This window comes from Leucoraja erinacea, chromosome 33 (assembly GCF_028641065.1).
Source record: "Leucoraja erinacea ecotype New England chromosome 33, Leri_hhj_1, whole genome shotgun sequence".
NCBI lineage: Eukaryota > Metazoa > Chordata > Chondrichthyes > Rajiformes > Rajidae > Leucoraja > Leucoraja erinaceus.
In genome coordinates this window covers 513801-528962 of record NC_073409.1, presented here as the reverse complement: position 1 = coordinate 528962, position 15162 = coordinate 513801, and the positions used below count along the sequence as shown (strand labels likewise).

The window sequence follows — 15162 nt, the reverse complement described above, 5'->3', positions numbered from 1 at the left end:
TGCTTATTAGTGAAACCTCCTAGTCTCACCATGCCATTCATAGAGGCCTATTGTGTCGGAAGGAACTGCAGATGGTGGTTTAAACCAAAGATAAACACAAAATGCTGGAGTAACTCAGCGGGACAGGCAGCATCTCTGGAGAGAAGGAATGGGTGACGAATCTGGTCTGAAGAAGGGTCTCGACCCAAAACATCACCCATTCCTTCTCTCCAGAGATGCTGCCTGTCCCGCTGAGTTACTCCAGCATTTTGTGTCTATCACAGTCCCATTGCCTAAACAGCATGGTTAAAAACAAAATCAGTGGTATTACTAATCCAGGGCGAGCTGTACATTCATGTTTGTTTGCAAAGGAACAGTTCATTAAATGGTCTCTACCTGAAGTTGCAGAGTTCTCAGCTGAAGAGCATGTTGTTGCTGCTGCTGTGCTGTGCTTGCCTTCACTTTCCTTGACCTTGTGAACCACCACTACTGCTTGCTCTGGCAGCCGTGCTTGGCGCAGGATGGCCAGAGCATCAGAGTGAGTCGTGCCTTTCAATGACTGCCCATTGATCGACAAAATCTCATCCCCTTTCTCAATTGTTCCTTCCTGGGCGGCCAGTCCACTTGGAAACACCCTGTGAACCTGTTGTGGAGGAAAGTAAATGATGATTAATGTTCCTCTGAATACTGGCTCCTGCTTCTCCATATCATCTATTCCAGTGTATAAACTTTCCACAAGCACACCAAGCTTGTGGCTTTATCATTAGCCACTACTATATGATCTTAACTGTTGACCCTAAAGGACCACATTCAACTTGAGTCTCCTGCTCAAAGTACCTGCAGAAAATCACCAACAATACCTAGTAGTAGACCCCCCTCCGTCATGACTGACCATGGGTGATGCTAATTGGTCGGATGCAAGCCTGGGCGATGTCATATGGAGGACAGGCTGCTGCCCATGCAGCACGTCCCCCCCTCTCCACGTCGCTGATCGATCCAAAGGAACAGCAGGGCCGTTACAGTTTGGCACCAGCGCCGTTGCAGGAGCTGCCAGAGCGAGGTTGTAGACAACAACAAACTGCCTTAGGGGCTCCGACTCCGGATTCTCTTGAGGTTTACTCCAGGAGCCTTTTCCATGACTGGATATGGCCACAAGGCAGTGGAGGTTTTAAATCAGAGTTTTCCCTCTCCTAGATGGACTGCCTTCCCAGGCTGACGAGCCCCATCTGCCCGAGACTGGTGGGGGCGGGAGCGTCTACCTTCACGTGCAGGCCTATAGCACCTGCCCACTGCCCAACAATACAAGATTCAAGAGAGTTTATTGTCATGTGTCCCAGATAGGACAATGACATTCTTGCTTTGCTTTCAGCACAACAGAATATGATTCCTGCAACACCTACAATAACCTGCAATTCACCAATTCCCTGATAGTGGCATCACAGATAGATAGGGTGGTGAAGGCAGGCCTTCATCAGTCAGGGAATGGAGTTGGGACATGGTTACATTTGTATAAAACTTGATGAGGCTGCACCGAGCCTCTTTTATTTTATGTCTTTCTTGGAGTATTGTGTTCAGTTTTGGTCACTGCTGTAGGAGAGATTTAGCTGGATTAGGTGCAGAGATTTGAGGATGTTGCCAGGACTTGACCTCGTGGGCAGCCAAGGAGATTATTTCTTGGAGCGCAGGAGTCAGTATGATCTTATAGAGGTATATAAGATCACGAGGGGAATAGATAGGGTGAATGCTTTGAGTCTTCCCCCCCCCCCCCCCCCAGAGTTGGGGAATCAAGAACTGGAAGATATAAATAAGAATGGAATGATTTAATAGGAACCCGATGGGCAACTTTTTCCACATGTGGTGGTGGGTTCTTGGACTGAGCTACTACCGATCAGCAGACCAGTGATAGACACACAATGCTGGAGTAATGGAGTAATGAATTGGGTATAAATGATGAATCCCGACCCAAAACGTCACATTATCCATGTTCTCCACAGATGCTGCCTGACCCGCTGAGTTACTCCAGCACTCTGTGTCTATCTTTGGTAAACCAGCATCTGCAGTTCCTTGTTACTACAATTCCCCAAGTGCAGCTTCAAGGAGCCTTGTATAAATGTAACAATGTCCCAACTCCAATAATCCAGCATCTGCTGTTCTTTATATTATCAGAAGACCAGTGTAAGGAACCCAATCTATGAGGTAACCCACCTCTCCAGTGGAGATGAATTGAACAGTCAGTCACTGTAGTGGGATGTCCATGCCAGATGGAAGACCCCTGGATATAATTCACCGCGTGTGATTCTCATAAACAATACTCACTTCACACAAAGACATCTTCACTAGCGGTACTCACTGTTGTCACTTTGCTTTCAAGATCCACACCTCCACCGATGCTGAACCCCAAACCAGACCCTTCCTCTTTGTGCAGAATCACAACATGGATGTCATCCAATTGCTGCAAAGTGAAGATAAATAGATTTTACTGCATTTATTTACCAAAGATTTTCACCCCGACCAAACCAACATTATTTTTCAAAGTTGTTACCAATTGTACAGCCCTTCAACATGGAACCTCCAGATCAGATCATGATTTATAGCTGAAATAATTGGAACATTCATTCTTAAAGTTGCCGTGTGCTGTGGTCAGTGTTAGCTTTGTGCCGCGGCATTAATGTTCTAACCTTTAATGTTTCCTCATCCAGATCCTTCACTTCTGCTATCAGTTCCTCCAGCTCTTGTGCAGGAATCAAGGACATGACTGACTGTGCAGAGGCACAGGCAAGCGAGGTGGCACCTTCTTTTCCACCAGCTTCTTTTTCATCATCTTCCTTCTGATTTTCATCTGCCAAATTAATAGTGCAGACTCTCAACTCTGCAAGGCTAGAACAGAAAATACATTCTTATTCCCATGAAACTGTGGATGCATAAAAACAACAGCACCCGTGACATGAGATCAAGGTAAACAAAACCTCATAAGGCAAAGAGGTAAAAGGATCACCTGATATTAGCTCACTTCCCGAGCCTCACTCACAAATGCAACTTAAAGGTTTTCCATTTAGGCTGCAGACTCTCACTTCTGTCTGTAAACTATTCAGATTGCTGACTCCCACCCATATCACTGCACTAACTTACTGTTATTACACAAAATGCTGGGGTAACTCAGCGGGTCAGGCAGCATCACTGGAAAATCTCCTTCTTCAGGCCCGAAACGTCACCTATTCCTTTTCTCCAGAGATGCTGCCTGACCGCTGAGTTACTCCAGCCTTTTGTGTCTATCTTCGGTTTGAACCTGCATCTTGCAGTTCCTTCCCACACATTACTGATATTACAGTTTCTTGAGCATTAATTCACCATATTACAAAAAGCTCTGACATCCATTTTTGAGTTTCCAGGTAATAATAACTTGTTGCCATTGATGTGGCTCAGTACTATCTCATTGATATTATATTACATGTCCAAGTCCAAATCATGTTGAGAACAAAATCATTCACATTATAAACTCCTTAAGCCAGCTTTCTGAATCGTAACACAAGGCAAGTGTTGTTCCTGGAAGTGATCCGTATGCAAAGCTCATTAAATTCACGTGTTTCTCTTCAGTTCAGTGACCTCCCTATTGTGTAAGCCAATGATGTGGGAAAGGTTTGATGTGAAAGTGCCATTTGTCTCTGGGCCAGCTTTGGCTGAATGGTGACACTTCTCGAATGAGTCAGTCGGATATAGTCGGGCATGTCATCCCAGTTGACATTCTGGTGTTTAAATAAGAGGAAAGTTTTGAACCCAATGATAAGGCCTAATTTATCCTTTCTATTTGGTATTAAAGAATCCATTGTACTTGTCAGAGAAAGCGAGGGATTTCTAGCGGGGACACAAGACACTGCAAATGCTGGAATCTTCAACAAAGATAAACTAGCTGAAGGAACTCGACAGATCAGGCAGATTCTGTGGAGGGAAGTGGGCCCATCACTTCCCCTCACAGATGCTGCCTGACCCACTGAGTTCCTCCAGCTCCATTGATTATTGTGCAAGGGATTTCTGATCATGCTCTAGTCGTTATTTAAGAATGTAAGAAATAAGAGCAGACATGGGCGGCACGGTGAAACACAGCAGTAGTGTTGCTGCCTCACAGCGCCAGAGACCCGGGTTCAATCCCGATTATGGGTGCTGTCTGTACGGATTTATGTTCTCCCCGTGACCGCGTGGGTTTTCTCGGAGGTCTTTGGTTTCCTTTCACACTCCAGGCTTGGTATAAGTGTAAATTGTTCCCAGTGCGTGTAGGATAGTGTTAATGTGTGGGGATCACTAGTCGGTGCGGACTTGGTGGATCAAATCTTTAAACTAAAAAACTAAACATATAGACTGGTCATTAGCTGCCGGAGCTCTGCTCTGCCATTGTGTAAGATCATGCTCAGCCCCTTCTTGGCATCAACGCTAACTCTCCCCATTTATCCTTCAACCAGTAACAGCAAACGTGTCACCAAGTGCAGTCGCACATTGGCGTTCCTGGAGACTTTGTGGTGGGATATTAACCACAAAATTTCACTCAGCCTCATCTGCCACGATTTTACACAGTTCATTCAGGGACAATGCTTCATTTCATAGATATATGCCATTTATTGTCACTATACATGTACAGTGAAACTGAAAGCTGCTCGTACTCAGTGCATACATACAATTTAGCACAAAAAACAAGAAACAGAAAAACAAAAAACAGAAGGGAGATGGGGGGGGGGGGGGGGGGGGGAAATAGGTGCACAAATTCTGCTGCGCTACATACATATATACATATATACAGATGGAAGTCCGTGTTGGGCGGTGTAGTCAGTGCATGTGTGAATTTGAATTTATAGTAGATATAATTCTCGGAAAGCAACTAGCAACTAGTAACATCTTAGCAAGTAAAATGAGGTCACATGTTATCTGAAAATCAAGAACCCAAAAGGTGACAGGATGGAAGAGAACAGATTAGACGTGGTGAGGGAAGAACTGCAGATGCTGGTTTAATCGATTAAAAGTGAGAACAAGTTAATAAATCAATAAAGGAAAGCAAATCGGTTTTATTTCCGTGCCGATAGAATTGAAACTGTTATGTTGATGTATTTGTCAACTGTGTGAGCAACATGTGAGTATCATGTGTAGTTCCACACGCTGTGTTTGAAGCAGCAATGTGCAAAGATGATGCCAGAATAGAGAGGTTACATGTGCCGGGAAAAGGTAAACTGCGTAGGTTGAAGAAAAGAGGAAAAGACGGAGTGAGTGAACAATGTAAACCATATCGATAGAGCAGACAAGACCACTCCTGTATGTGGCAGCGATCAGTAAAATATTGGCACCAAATAGAGAAGTTTCTTCACACGAGTTGGCCAACGACACTGGGGTAATCTCTGCCTTTTATCGGGGAATGATACGGGTGTCAGGGTTTATGGGGAGAAGGCAGGAGAATGGGGTTGAGAGGGAGATAGGTCAGTCATGATTGAATGGTGGAATAGATGGGCCGAATGGCCTAATTCTTCTCCTATCACTTATGAACATGAACCATAAAGGGAAAATCCAACAACCTTGTGCTTCAGACAGAATGCCATTGGGTGTCACTTGGTGCAATAGCAAACTCACCCGTCTGTCTGTAAAGATTGCTCTAATGATGCTTCCTCCCTGTGTCGGAGTTTAGCTGCTGCTTTAGGCTACTAAAATACAGCCTCCATTTTGCATTAAATCTAAAGGATGATTCTTTTATAATTTTCAAACCTCCCAAATGCTAGGCCAGAATATCAGCACAGATTACATGAACCAATAATGAGAATGAGATCGGTTTCAAATGTAAAAGGGGAAAAATGCTTCCTGCAATGATTTTGTATTAATGTATGCAGTAGCAAATTTATATTACTGACAATACACAATTTGTAGAAGTAAGCTGTAACATCTTTCACAATGCAGCAATGTGCAGAGAGATTGCAGAGTCCAGGGGGAGGGGGGGGGGACGGGTGGGAGAGAGAAGTCCGGGGTGAGGGTGGGGGGGGGGGGGGTCCATGGGGAGTGTTTTGCCAATTAGTCTCAGAGAAGAGTAGAACATCATGTGTGTGAAGAAACAGCAGATACTGGTTATACCGATGACAGACACAAAATGCAGGAGTAACTCAGCGGGTCAGGCAACATCTCTGGAGAAAAGGAATAGGTGATGATTCGCATCGGTCTGAAGGAGGGTTCTGAACCCAAACATCACCTATTCCTTTTCCCCAGAGATGCTGCCTGACCTGCTGAGTTACTGCAGCTTTTGGTGTCTGTCTTGGCTGTGTAAGCCATCTCACTGCCCCTCATGATGTGTCGTTGCTGCAGCTCTCACTCTACACCAAGGATTGACCAATGCACCTCCTCCTACCTGAGAGAGAAGCCTTTCTCCAGCTGGTTGTTGACTGTTGGCGAGGACACTGGGGACAGAGGTTCTTTGGTTGGAGTGGGTGGGTGCGGGTTCCATGGACCTCCACACAAAGATAGCGGTGAGAGGGGATAGGCACGTATGGTTTTCATCAGGGCGTGAGACAGCTGGTTGCTGAAGGAGTAGATCTTGTCATTGCTGGCTGAAAGCTGTCCGTCTCTCAACAATTTGACTTCACAACATTCATAGGTGGAGCTGGCGGCGAGAGGAAAGCTCCGGGTTCTCAGCCCAGCTTGTTTCACCATCCGCAATGGAGTCTGTGGTGAAGTGGGCACGGAGCTGGGTGTTTCACTGTTACATCTCCTTGGACCAGAGTAGACCTTGGGAACATGGGCCTCTTGTGTCACCTCGTTATCCAGCGTCTGGGATACAGGCTCCACATTCCCAGTCTCTGGAGGTTGCTTGGAGGTAGCAGGAGATATCTGCCTTAGTTTGGAGTCTTGTTCACCACTTGGAGCCGAGACTGTTCGTTCCAGGGCATTACTCCAGCTTGGCAGCGAGTGGCCACTCTTCCTGTTTGCTTTCTCTGGGGTATCGGAACTGGAGAAAGTTTCAAAAGAATGGATCTTGTCTTTTATGGATCTGACTTGTGGAGTGAGCTTCCCCGTTGAAGCAAAGCCTCTGTCAATCTTGTTTCCCTTGGCAGCATAGTTGGCCTGCACCCTGCCCGATGATGCTTTCAGACTTTGTTGGGACCACATGGGCTTGGGAGCTACAGGAGGTCCCTTCTTCACACTGGTCCTGTCCTCCAGCTTCCTATCTGCGGACACTTCAGCCTCTGGCCTCAGCTGCAAGTCATTCGTGGACCTTGAAGTTGCCCAATTCTTGCTGCTCTCATTTCCAAAGGCCTTTGCTTTCCGCTGCATGGCAAGGTTTTCAGTTGGCGAAGTCTCCATTTTGCAGTGGCTAAGTTCCTTCTCACAAGATGAAGGTTCTGCTGGCTTTAAATCCGACACTCTGTCAGTTAGAACTTCCAAGAACGTGACCCCTTCTGAATCCTCAGATGAAGGCAACATTTCCATTTTAACTTCAACGTTGAGAACAGTGGTGTTTGAGTTGGGGTTCTCATCGAATGCCTCGACATCAGAATGTCCATTGGTATGCTTACTTGCAATCACCTCTTGGTTTCCAGTCAGTTGCACTGGTGACTGAGTGGAAAGTTCCTGGGACTCTGACGGCATAATATTGGCTGCTTTACTGATGTAGTCTTCCATCGTTCCAGAGATGAGACACTGCTGTAGGTCTTCAGTAGCCTCCGATGTACTAACACACGTTTCCTGTTCCGCATCCAAACAGGTCTGCCTTCTCAGCAAACTCCGCGCTGACTCGGGGCTGTTCACTGCATTTGCAAAGCAACCAATTAATATCGCACGGAAAGAAAATCTTGCACATTTGCTAACGGTCTTGCCCAACAAATCTGACCGACATGCTTAACCAGCCCCCCTTTACTCGACTCCCGCAGGTTTGCATTGGAGAGAGGGGCGGAGGGTGGGAGAGTATTTGCATTCAGTATCACAAAGACAACCACAAGAAATAGTTATGACTTCCTTTCCGCTCAGGAGACCAAGAAAAACACTTCCTGTTGAAAAAGGCAAAAAAAGCAGTTTGAAATTCTTACATATTTCACTCATTTTTTTAAATGCAGTGTCTGGGTCTTGGCAAGACTTAGCAATGTGAAAGTTACAGTGTTCTCCAAAACTTGCAAAATAGGAAATTGCAGAAGGCCTGCCATTTGTTATTTATTTTTACCAAAATCATCTGGCAGTCAGCGTGTTAGAAATGTGTTGAGGTCTTTTGTGTTTCCTGTCAATTGCCACATTCTCACAAAAGTGCAGGATACTTTGTTCACCTTAGTAGGTACCCATTTAAAATGTAGGCATTAAAAATATTAGCTGTGCATCTTCTAGTACAATACTCTAGCAGTTGCAAGTGAAACATACCTCTTTGTTCAAGATGACAGGAGTTGGTTAAAGGTAAATGTTGATTTTGGTCTCCAGTCGGAAAGTGGGTGACAGCGTCTGAGTGAATGGAAACAGCTTTGTGTTCTTGTGATGGCAGCTTTCTTACTTCCTGTGAAACAAACAGGATGCCATCATTTCAAAGGTGCAGTTGATGTGTAGAAACAAGGAACTGCAGATGCTGGTTTACACTCAAGGGCAGAGTGCTGGAGTAATTCTGTGGGTCAGGCAGCAACGCTGGAGAACATGGATAGGTGATGCTTTGGGTCGAGGTCGTTCTTCAGACTCACCTATCCATGTTCTCCACAGATGCTGCCTGACCCGCTGAGTTACTCCAGCACTCTGTGAAACGTAACCTATCCATGTTCTCCACAGATGCTGCCTGACCCGCTGAGTTACTCCAGCACTCTGTGAAACGTCACCTATCCATGTTCTCTACAGATGCTGCCTGACCCGCTGAGTTACTCCAGCACTCTGTGAAACGTCACCTATCCATGTTCTCCACAGATGCTGCTGCACCCGCTGAGTTACTCCAGCACTCTGTGAAACGTCACCTATCCATGTTCTCCACAGATGCTGCCTGACCCGCTGAGTTACTCCAGCACTGTCCAGTTGATGATATATCTGTCTCTTCTCCTTAGCAATTGAATGACTGAAAGATTCGACCATCATCTACGGAAGAGGTTATTGTTATAACACTGGTCATTTTATTAAGACCAAGGTTAAAAAATGCATAATTAAGCATTTCTCAATTGTGCTGTGTTGGACATTAAAAATGATAATGCATCTTAGTAATCAGTCTCTCACCAGATTTTGTGGCATTATATTCACGTGGTGGTATTGCTGATATTCATGAGTATTTACAATAAATAACTCAGCCAGCCACACTAAGTGTGATGAGCTGTCACGTTTTGCTTTGCAGCTGAAGCCAGCATCACACTTGGCAAATATCAAGATCATTCCTCATTTCAGTCATTTCCCACAAACGCCAACCACACATTGCTGTTCCTTTACACTGAGATGCTGTTCTGTTTCACTATTACACCCCACACTTGAGCAGCGATGTTTAGTTGGTGCAGAAGATCACTCAGGTACCTTATCTGGTAACACCAACAGATTTATTATCCTTTGCTTATATGGTCCCTTAGTTCACAGTTGATTTGTTTGCGTTTATTATTGAAAGAATTGGATCTTTGCAAGAATTTCTTGCATTTAACCAGTCTGTGTCGGATGGATTCCATCCAATGTTGTCCATTCTCTTGTTGGACAGCTGGGGAAGATGAGTTCTGATCTCCACCACTCTCCACACTGTCTACCAGGCTGACTTACACTGCATTAACCAACTTCCCAGCTGATTTTTCTGCTCACAAATCTGTCCCTCCTCGTAATAACATAGAGCATTGCTGTAAATGTTCGAAGATCGGTTAGAGTCTTTTACCCAGAGTAGGTTAATCAAGGACCAGAGGACATGGATTTAAGGTGAAGGGGGGCAAGATTTTATAGGAACCTGAAGGGCACCCAAAGGGTAGTACGTGTATGTAGGTAGGTACTATCACAATGTTAAAGAAACATTCAGACAGGTACACAGATAGGAACAGGTTTAGAGGGATATGGGCCAAATTCAGGCAGGTGAGACTAGTGTAGATGGGGCACTTTGGTTGGCATAGGGAAGTTGGGCAAAAGGGCCGATATCCACACTGTATGACTCTGACTCTAAGATGGTGTGACTGAGCTTGTGCATATATGTTCCTGAATTAACACAATGGGTTCCTGGACTAATCAGTGAGAGACAAGAGACTGCAGATGCTGGAAGCCTGAGCAACACACAATGTGCTGGACGGAGGAACTCCGTGGGTCAGGCAGCATCTAGGGAGGGTGATATTTAGGGTTGGGTCCCTTCTTCAGACTCAAAGTGTCATCTGTCCATTCCTGACCTGCTGAGTTCACACAGCCCTTTGCGTTTTGCTGATGATCAAGGCTCGTGTGTAAACCTCACCACAGCAGCAAGGAAATTACATCCAGTAAATTGAATGATCTGGATTTAAAAAGATTACGTAAAGATGATTATCAACTATCATGTGGTCATAAAAATACATCTGATCCCAAGGCATCCATGTTGATCTTGCTGCATGTGACATCCTGACCCACAGCAAGCAGCTCATGCTCAGCTATCTCTGGCAATAACTTAGCAAACCACTCAGCTTGTGTTGAACCAGCACGACAAACCGCACTGGACCACATCTCCTCACTGGTGCTCTGGTCACTACTGGTCACCGCTGGTCACCACTGGCCACCACTGGTCACCACTGGTCACTACTGGTCACCACTGGTCACCACTGGTCACTCAGCACCATCTGAAACAGTGGTTGCAGATGTGTGCGATGAGGACATTGCAGGCTCACACCACGGGGATACAATGGACAATAGGTGCAGGAGGAGGCCATTCGGCCCGTCGAGCCAGCACCGCCATTCACTGTGATCATGGCTGATACAGGGCCGAGGTAAAACTAGGTTGAAATATTTTACCTGTGAAATGCGATTGGATAACACTGTCCTTGCGTGTTATGTGATCCAATGTCATCAAGATATAACATGTTTGGGTTCTATTTAGTTTAGAGATACAGAGCGGTAACAGGCCCACCGAGTCCACGCCGACCTCAGCGATCGCCCCGTATATTTGCACTATCCCACTCACCAGGGACAATTTACAATTTGTACCAAAGTCAATTAACCTACAAACCTGTACATCTTTGGGGAGGAAACCAGAGCACCCGGAGAAAACCCACGCGGTCACAGGGGGAGCGTACAAACTCCGTACAGACACCACCCGTAGTCAGGATGGAACCCGGGTCTCTGGCGCTGTGAGGCGGCAGCTCTACCCGCTGCACCACCGTGCCGCCAGTGTTACAGCTGTTTGAAGCGTATCTCACCTGGAACTCCTCTGTCCCACGTGTCTGTGGTGGCGAGCGGTCGACACGCTGGCAGCTCGTGGTCCGTGGAGGCGAGCGGTCGACACGCTGGCAGCTCGTGGTCCGTGGAGGGGGGGTTGGGGGGGGGAATCTTCTTCGATTCATTATTGTTTCTATCGGTCATTTCTGACGCAGGCTTCTCATTGAGTTTGATGAGATAAATATTGTTGTCGAGACCACCCAGCGGTTGGTGCTGACTGTCTGAAGGCAAGTCAAGTGTGTCAGTCTGTGGGTTGTCGGAGTTAGTGGCAGTGCCGTTAAAGTAACTGCTGTCACTGCTGGAGCGGGTCATGGGCTTCTGAGCTTTCCTGATCAAACGTCTGTCCACGCACTTTTCCAACATTTTCTTTCTGTGCCAATTTGGTTCGATTTTCTTTGAGCCTTTAAAAAAGGATCTTAGTGTTAACATGAATGTACCACTACTGTCAGAATAATGTGGACCATATTCACATTCATTATTCATGTAATTCTCTTTATCCTGCACCTGTACACTGTGGACAGCACCATTTCAATAAAGTACCGTATTTCCGCTAACTGGTTACACTGGCAACAACAAAGACTTTCCACTGTAACCTGGTACACGTGACAATATACTAAACTAAATCTCATCAGATGTCTTCCTGATTACACACAGGATTAGTTGTCAGAAACATGGGGTGATCAATAAGATTAGTGTAAAATAAGGGTTTGATGGTGGAGTGCCCCGTCAGCTGACAGGCATGACTCCATGAAGACCTGGACTCGTGGAGTTTAGAAGAATGAGGGGGGACCTCATTGAAAATTACCGAATTGTGAAAGGATAGAGTGAATGTGGAGATGATGTTTCCACTAGTTGGAGAGTCTAGGACCAGAGGGCACAACCTCAAAATTAAAGGATTTAGTCAGAGGCCGTTGTAGCCATGGAACTCATTGCCACAGACGGCTGTAGAGGCCAAGACATGGGGTATTTTTAAAGTAGAGATTGATAGATGTCAAATGTCACAGGGAGAAGGCAGGAGAATGGGGTTGAGTGGGAAAAATAGATCAGCCATGATTGAATGGTGGAGTTGGCTCGATGCCAAATGGTCTAATTTTGCTCCTATATGTTATGGTCTAAGACTGAGCAGTGGTGGAGTTGCTCGAGATGTTTAGGAACTAAAGGAAATAGTATCAAGGTACGGCTCGTGATTAGAAAAGCTAGCAGAATGTTATTGTTTATGTCAAGCTGGAGCTGAACATTTGTCGGGAGAGAGTTTCAGGTAACAAGAAACCTTTACCTTGTACATTCCATTGACAGCCGTCTTGACTAAACCGAGCATTTTCAACCCTTTGTAGAATTGCATCATTGAACTGCTGCTCAGAGATCTGTAATCACAACACCAGTCAAACGTTAGTGTTCACTTCCCAGTGCTGAACATCACACCGTGTACAGTTAAAGCTGCAGACTGCACAACAAAACCAGCAGTCCTGGTGATCAGTGGAACAAATATATTGATTCAGGTACAATAACCAAAAAAGGCTGAGAAGCAAAGTGTTGTATGGGGCAAGGTGTTGTATGGAGCAAGGTGTACAGGGCAAGGTGTTGTATGGAGCAAGGTGTTGTATGGGGCAAGGTGTGTTGTACGGGGCAAGGTGTTGTACAGGGCAAGGTGTTGTACGGAGCAAGGTGTTGTACGGGGCAAGGTGTTGTACGGGGCAAGGTGTTGTACGGGGCAAGGTGTTGTACGGGGCAAGGTGTTGTACGGGGCAAGGTGTTGTACGGGGCAAGGTGTTGTACGGGGCAAGGTGTTTGTATGGGGCAAGGTGTTGTACGGGGCAAGGTGTTGTACGGGGCAAGGTGTTGTACGGGGCAAGGTGTTGTACGGGGCAAGGTGTTGTACGGGGGCAAGGTGTTGTACGGGGCAAGGTGTGTATGGGGCAAGGTGTTGTACGGGGCAAGGTGTATGGGGCAAGGTGTTGTACGGGGCAAGGGGCAGGTGTTGTATGGGGCAAAGGTGTATGGGGCAAGGTGTATGGGGCAAGGTGTATGGGGCAAGGGCAAGGTGTATGGGGCAAGGTGTTGTACGGGGGCAAGGTGGTGTTGCAAGGTGTATGGGGCAAGGTGTGTGTATGGGGCAAGGTGTTGTACGGGGCAAGGTGTTGTATGGGGCAAGGTGTTGTATGGGGGGGCAAGGTGTTGTACGGGGCAAGGTGTTGTACGGGGCAAGGTGTTGTACGGGGCAAGGTGTTGTACGGGGCAAGGTGTTGTATGGGGCAAGGTGTTGTACGGGGCAAGGTGTTGTATGGGGGCAAGGTGTTGTATGGGGCAAGGTGTTGTATGGGGCAAGGTGTGTACGGGGGCAAGGTGTTGTAGGGGCAAGGTGGGTATGGGGCAAGGTGTTGTACGGGGCAAGGTGTTGGGGGGCAAGGGTATGGGGCAAGGTGTTGTACGGGGCAAGGTGTTGTATGGGGCAAGGTGTTGTACGGGGCAAGGTGTAGGGGCAAGGTGTTGTATGGGGCAAGGTGTTGTATGGGGCAAGGTGTGTATGGGGGCAAGGTGTTGTACGGGGCAGGTGGGGCAAGGTGTTGTACGGGGCAAGGTGTTGTTGTATGGGGCAAGGTGTTGTATGGGGCAGGTGTTTGTACGGGGCAAGGTGGTTGTACGGGGCAAGGTGTTGTACGGGGCAAGGGTGTGTTGTATGGGGCAAGGTGTTGTATGGGCAAGTGTACGGGGGCAAGGTGTTGTACGGGGGCAAGGTGGTGTATGGGGCAAGGTGTTGTATGGGGCAAGGTGTTGTATGGGGCAAGGTGTTGTATGGGGCAAGGTGTTGTATGGGGCAAGGTGTTGTATGGGGCAAGGTGTTGTACAGGGCAAGGTGTTGTACGGGGCAAGGTGTTGTACAGGGCAAGGTGTGTACGGGGGCAAGGTGTTGTACAGGGCAAGGTGTTGTACGGGGCAAGGTGTTGTACAGGGCAAGGTGTTGTACAGGGCAAGGTGTGTACAGGGCAAGGTGTTGTATGGGGCAAGGTGTTGTACAGGGCAAGGTGTTGTTTGGGTAAGGTGTACAGGGCAAGGTGTTGTATGGGGCAAGGTGTTGTATGGGGCAAGGTGTATGGGGCAAGGTGTATGGGGCAAGGTGTATGGGGCAAGGGTGTTGTTTGGGGCAAGGTGTACAGGGCAAGTGGTGTATGGGGCAAGGGGTACAGGGCAAGGTGTTGTATGGGGCAAGGTGTTGTTTGGGGCAAGGTGTTGTTTGGGGCAAGGGTACAGGGCAAGGTGTTGTTTGGGGCAAGGTGTACAGGGCAAGGTGTGTTTGGGGCAAGGTGTTGTTGGGGCAAGGTGTACAGGGCAAGGTGTTGTATGGGGCAAGGTGTTGTATGGGGCAAGGTGTTGTATGGGGCAAGGTGTATGGGGCAAGGTGTTGTTTGGGGCAAGGTGTACAGGGCAAGGTGTTGTATGGGGCAAGGTGTATGGGGCAAGGTGTTGTATGGGGCAAGGTGTTGTACAGGGCAAGGTGTTGTTTGGGGCAAGGTGTTGTTTGGGGCAAGGTGTACAGGGCAAGGTGTTGTACAGGGCAAGGTGTTGTTTGGGGCAAGGTGTTGTACGGGGGCAAGGTGTTGTACAGGGCAAGGGTGTTGTATGGGGCAAGGTGTTGTACGGGGCAAGGTGTTGTATGGGGCAAGGTGTTGTATGGGGGGGCAAGGTGTTGTATGGGGCAAGGTGTTGTATGGGGCAAGGTGTTGTACGGGGCAAGGTGTTGTATGGGGCTGTACGGGGAGGTGTTGTACGGGGCAAGGTGTTGTACGGGGCAAGGTGTTGTACGGGGCAAGGTGTTGTATGGGGAGGTGTTGTACGGGGCAAGGTGTTTGT

The 15162-nt window shown here is 47.3% G+C and overlaps 1 protein-coding gene across 1 annotated transcript in view; it reads right to left on the bottom strand.

Annotated features, from left to right (window-relative positions):
- il16 (interleukin 16) overlaps positions 1 to 15162 on the bottom strand; it is a 43420-nt gene that overhangs the window by 3117 nt on the left and 25141 nt on the right. The window contains exons 11-18 of the mRNA XM_055660998.1: positions 12590 to 12677; positions 11409 to 11714; positions 11295 to 11368; positions 8347 to 8476; positions 6350 to 7745; positions 2658 to 2856; positions 2330 to 2431; positions 376 to 622 (exon numbers count right to left, since the gene is read on the bottom strand). Coding sequence (XP_055516973.1) covers positions 376 to 622; positions 2330 to 2431; positions 2658 to 2856; positions 6350 to 7745; positions 8347 to 8476; positions 11295 to 11368; positions 11409 to 11714; positions 12590 to 12677 — 2542 coding nt within the window. The remainder of the gene's footprint in view (positions 1 to 375; positions 623 to 2329; positions 2432 to 2657; positions 2857 to 6349; positions 7746 to 8346; positions 8477 to 11294; positions 11369 to 11408; positions 11715 to 12589; positions 12678 to 15162) is intronic.